We start from the raw sequence: 5,780 nt of genomic DNA, 5'->3' as shown, positions 1-5,780 counted from the left end.
CCCGGCTCACCGTGGCTTGGGGATTTGCATGAGTTTATCACTACCATTAATAGCTACTCGCAGAGGGTTGTTTACCGCCGAACGCGCGACAACCAGACAGCGGAGCCCACTACGGGACGCAAGCCACTCCTCCACGCCCCTCAGCTCCCTTCCTGCCCCCCAAACTAATTAATTCGAGGCCGCCTCCCTGCCAGACACTCCCATTGGCTCCCATCCCATCCAATGAAAACCTTGTAACAGTTTCACCTGGCTTCGGCTTCCCAAATAAACAAACAAACCGTCCCGGAACCTTGCCAGCTCTTCTCCCCTGCACCGCCCAAGACAGCTGCGGAGGCTCCGCCTCCTCCCGCCACCTAGCGCCCCCTCCAGCCAACCGTGCTCTTGCCCCCGTCGCGGCCCGCTCTCCCGCGTCTCTCGAACTTCTCCCTCCAAACCCCGCCTACCACGCCCGTGCCTCCGTGGACTCCTCGTGAGGACCTGCGTGGCGAGAGAGCCCCTCCTCCTCCCGTCGGTCCTCCCGAGGCCCAGAGGCCGGAAGATTCTCCAAGAGGGTCTAGGCGGGATAGGAGGTGGCCCCGCCTCTCGGGCCCACTGCCCCCTCCCTCGCACACCTCTGCTGGCGGCCGCTCGCGCCCCTCCACTGTGTTGGTAGCCGGAGCCACAGCGGCCGCCGCGTGAGGCAGCGGTCACGTGTTGTTTTGCCCGCCGCCGCGCGCTTCGAGTGGAGTGGGCGGGGGCGCGGGCCGAGGCGGGCGGGCGGGCGGACAGGGGTAAACGGCCTCTTCCCCCAACCCTCGCTTCCCCGAGCCCCCCCCTCCGCCCGCTCACCTTAAAACCATCGTGCATCACCATGGCGAGTTGCTCCTTCGCTCGCGACCAAGCGACAAGGAGACTGCGAGCTGCAGCAGCGGCAACAGCGGCAGCTCTAGCTGCGGTGGCGCCCACCCCACTTCTTTCCTCGGGAACCCCGACCGCACTCATTGGGACCGGGTCGTCTTGTCCGGGAGCCATGTGGCTCTCCACGGCCACAGGCTCCCGGTCAGACTCCGAGTCCGATGAGGAGGACCTCCCCGTCGGGGACGAAGTCTGCAAACGCGGCTACCTGCGGAAGCAGAAGCATGGCCACAGGCGCTACTTCGTGCTCAAACTGGAGACCGCCGACGCCCCAGCTCGACTGGAATACTACGAAAATGCCAGGAAGTTCCGGCACAGTGTCCGCGCCGCGGCGGCTGCAGCAGCGGCGGCTGCCTCTGGCGCCGCGGTCCCCGCGCTCATCCCACCGCGGCGCGTGATCACCCTGTACCAGTGCTTCTCGGTGAGCCAGCGAGCCGACGCAAGGTACCGACACCTCATCGCTCTTTTCACCCAGGACGAGTACTTCGCGATGGTGGCCGAGAACGAGTCGGAGCAAGAGAGCTGGTACTTGCTGCTCAGCCGCCTCATCCTCGAGAGCAAGCGCCGCCGCTGCGGCACGCCCGGCGCGCAGCCGGATGGAGAGCCGGCCGCACTGGCGGCTGCAGCGGCGGCGGAGCCACCCTTCTACAAAGATGTGTGGCAGGTAATAGTCAAACCCAGGGGGCTGGGGCACAGAAAAGAGCTGAGCGGCGTGTTCCGGCTCTGTCTTACCGACGAGGAGGTTGTGTTTGTGAGGCTAAATACCGAAGTGGCCAGCGTGGTCGTCCAGCTCCTGAGCATCCGTCGCTGCGGGCACTCGGAGCAGTATTTCTTCTTGGAAGTTGGCAGGTCCACCGTCATCGGTCCGGGGGAGCTCTGGATGCAGGTCGATGACTGTGTGGTGGCCCAAAACATGCACGAGCTGTTTTTGGAGAAGATGAGAGCCTTGTGTGCAGACGAATACAGAGCCCGCTGCCGCAGCTACAGCATCAGTATCGGCGCCCACCTGTTAACCCTGCTGTCCACTAGGAGGCACCTGGACATGCTGCCGCTCGAGCCCGGCGGCTGGCTCAGAAGGTCCCGCTTTGAGCAGTTTTGCCACCTCAGAGCCATCGGTGATGGGGAAGACGAGATGCTCCTCGCCAGGCGCTACATAACACCCAGTGAGCCTGTGCCCCCCTCCAGGCGAGGAAGACTGCACCTGCCCAGAGCGCGGAGATCCAGGAGAGCGATTTCAGTGCCAGCCAGCTTTTTTCGCCGTGTAGCACCCAGCCCCGTGCGTGGCCCGCACCCTGCAGAAGCCCCCAGCGAGGGAGCTTGCCTGTCTTCTGAAGCACCTGGTTCCGGCTCTGGCAACTCTGGGGAAGAAGGCAATCCTCAGGGAAAAGAGGATCAGGAAGGAAACGGAGGCGACTATATGCCCATGAACAATTGGGGCTCTGGAAATGGCCGGGGCTCAGGAGGTGGACAGGGTTCAAGTGGCCAAGGTTCCAGTAGCCAGAGCTCTGGAGGAAGCCAGTGCTCGGGCAGGGGGCACGGCTCCGGAGGTGGCCAGGGCTCAAGTGGCAGCCAGGGCTCAAGTGGCCAGGGCTCTGGGGGCCAGGGTGCAGGAGGAAACCAGTGCTCAGGAGATGGCCAGGGCACCTCAGGTGGGCATGGCTCAGGCAGTGGCCAGGGAGCTGGAGGTGGGCACGGCTCAGGCCGTGGCCAAGGACCCGGAGATGGCCATGGCTCAGGCAGGGGCAGGAACTCTGGAGGGAGCAAAGGCTCAGGAAGTGGGAAAGGCTCCGAAGGCAATGGTGATCATGGGAAATCTCTGAAGAAAAGATCCTACTTTGGCAAATTAACTCAAAGCAAGCAACAGCAAATGCCACCACCTTCACTGCCTCCACCCCCGCCAGCTGCAGCAACTGGTGGAAAAGGAAAGTCTGGGGGAAGGTTCCGACTTTATTTTTGTGCTGACAGAGGAGCCACAAAAGAACGCAAAGAAGCCAAAGAAGTTAAAGACGCAGAGACCCCAGAAGGTGCAGCTCGGGGTCCCCACAGGGCCAGAGCTTTTGATGAAGATGAGGATGACCCATACGTGCCAATGAGGCCAGGGGTGGCTGCCCCTCTCTCAAGCTCCAGCGATTATATGCCAATGGCTCCTCAAAATGTTTCTGTGTCAAAGAAGCGCCACTCTCGATCACCTTTCGAAGATTCAAGAGGGTACATGATGATGTTTCCCAGGGTGAGCCCACCACCTGCACCAAGTTCTGCAAAAGCACCTGATCCTGACAAAGAGGATGACTCAAAGGACAATGACAGTGACAGTGACTACATGTTTATGGCTCCTGGAGCTGGTGCAATTCCAAAAAACCCCAGAAATCCTCAGGGAGGCTCTTCCTCCAAAAGTTGGAGCTCCTACTTCTCTCTGCCAAATGCTTTTCGGAGCTCCCCATTGGGGCAGAGTGACCACAGTGAGTATGTACCAATGTTACCTGGAAAATTCCTGGGGAAGGGCCTAGACAAAGAAGCCTCATCTAACAGAGGCCCCAAAGATGTAACTTCAAAGCCTTCAGTTGAGGGGTCATTCTCAAAGCCTAGAGATGAGGGATCACCTTCCAAGCGTTCAGGTGATGGGCCCCCCAAGAACAAGACTAAGAGACCTAATCGACTTCCTTTTATTACAAAAGGGAATAAAATCAAGCCAAAACCACAAAAGCCCACGCATGAGCAGAAAGAAGCCGACAGCACTAGTGGCTACATCAAGATTGACTTCCCTAAAAGAGGTAGCAATATGCCAGCTCCCTGTATTCAAAGACTGCCAGGTTTGTGGGGCATAATTGCCGACCCCAGACAGTTCGCCTTTTCGAATTACGTGAATGTTGAGTTCGGAGTGCCATTTCCAAATCCAGCAAACGACCTCTCAGATCTTTTAAGAGCTATTCCAGGTGCCAACCCCTTCTCTCTGGACGGTGCTAGGTGGCCACTTCCGCCTCTTCCTCCCAGTGCTACAGGTAACAGTGCTAATGAGGAAGAAGGTGACTACATTGAAGTGATTTTCAACCCAGCAATGACACCAGCCGTGCCTTTTGCTGACAGTGCCATTCGCTACGATGCTGAAACAGGTCGCATCTACGTGGTCGACCCATTTTCTGAGTGCTGTATGGACATTTCTCTCTCCCCGAGCCGCTGCTCTGAACCACCACCTGTAGCGAGGCTGCTGCTGGAAGAAGAGCTCGAGAGAAGACGCCCACAAAGCCGTTCGCAAAGTTTCTTTGCAGCTGCCAGAGCCGCCGTCTCTGCTTTCCCGACCGACAGCCTCGAGAGAGACCTCTCCGCCTCTTTAGCCGCGGCCGCGGCAACCGCGCCAACCTTAGCCGTGAGCCGGGCTTTAGCCGCCGCCTCCACCCTGGTCGCTGCCCCGGGCAGCGGCGCTGCCGCCGCGGGCCTCGAGGCCGCCGCGGGATCTGACTCCGCCTCCGTCAGCCGGTTCCAACCTGCTGCTAATGCTGCTGGTGCCGAAGTGGTAAGAGGGGCCCAAGACGTTGCGGGTGGCTCGAACCCCAGAGCCCAAAACCCATCGGCAGACCTTGCGGGAGGTAACAGAGCCGGCGGGGCTGCCGCTGCAGCCGCCGCTCCCCCTCCATCACCTGGCCGCGGCCGGGCGCCGAGACCCCCAGAGCAAGAAGATTCTGACGACGACGACACGTACGTGAGAATGGACTTTGCCAGACCTGACAACGAGAAGTTCGACTCTCCCCAAAGAGGTTGGTGAGTTTAGAATTCATTTCCCTGAAGTTAATGCTTATTGCTTAATGAATCGATCGATGCACTACTCTGTCTGCATTGTTAGGAAAATGTGAGCTAATATTTCATTCACTGGTGCTTATTTAGCATGGAAAGTAGAATTCAGTTTTAATCATGCAATACCTTGTGATCGTTGCAAAAACTTGTTTTAATCTAATGATAAGTTTCTTTACCCGGAAAGAACCGATTATCATTTAAACATTGGTTCTACATTTTAGGAGTAGTTCAAACTTAAGGATATGTAGCATGAGGATGCTTTCAGATATCCTTCCCTAACGCTTAGTGATTTATACAAACAGGACATCGTAAATTGAATCCCATCAACTCATTTTCAGATCAACAAGTGAAAGCTGCTTTTCTACAAATGACCATATTTAATTGCAGGAAATTTAATAAGAGCACCGAATATTGAGCAGTAATAATCAACTGTTAACCTTTGGGGGTTGATGACATTCTCCTTCCGAAAGTTACTTTCTTAAAAAGCAGTCATTGTTATGCTGGTTTGCTGTGATTTACCAAGAAAGTTAAATCTCAACTGTTAGCATGAACGTCTGGAGGGAACAAAAGGTAAATAATCCAGAACAACAGGTGATTGAAAGAAGAGGGTATTTGGCTCTGGAATGTGTTTTTGTGTTGATTTGCTTAGTTTCTGCACAGGATAAGTTGCCAGAAACCTTGAGCATTCCTTTTCTTTGTCACTAACAGTGACAGGCAAGTCACCTCTGCTGTGCCTCATTTTCTTCATGTAACTCCCCCCAAAGAGGGTATGGTGACAACACTATAATGGGTATGAATATTGTTTGAAAGGTTTAGAAAGCATTTAAAACATCTAATTGGTGCGTCTTCTGGGCAATTCAGTAAGCAAGATAATAAGGGCTGGAGGAAGACCTGACCCCAGGGGCAGCCTACCCTGGAAGAGTGGAAGTTTTTTTTAAAGGGTTACTTTTCCAAAGGAAGAAGTAAGAGAGAATAGGATCTTGGAAATAAGACTTCGAGTAAATCTGCCGTGTACATCGTGCAATGTTGTTATCAGGGTGTCTGGAGACATTCTCAAGAAATGATTTTGGAAGATGATGTCTCCATAGTCTCAACTG

At 55.8% G+C, this 5,780-nt stretch overlaps 1 protein-coding gene across 1 annotated transcript; it reads left to right on the top strand.

Annotated features, from left to right (window-relative positions):
• Positions 1 to 850: 850 nt before the first annotated feature.
• Positions 851 to 5,357, top strand: IRS4 (insulin receptor substrate 4; the record flags this gene model as incomplete). The annotated part of the gene is made up of 2 exons (XM_082681858.1): positions 851 to 4,650; position 5,357. Coding segments are annotated over 2 exons (3,801 nt in total).
• Between the last annotated feature and the right edge of the window lie 423 nt (positions 5,358 to 5,780).

The sequence above is a fragment of the Grampus griseus genome (genome assembly GCF_964374135.1).
Source record: "Grampus griseus genome assembly, chromosome: X".
Classification (NCBI taxonomy): Eukaryota; Metazoa; Chordata; class Mammalia; order Artiodactyla; family Delphinidae; genus Grampus; species Grampus griseus.
The sequence above is the reverse complement of the archived record's forward strand: the minus strand, read 5'-3'. Positions and strand labels throughout refer to the sequence as shown.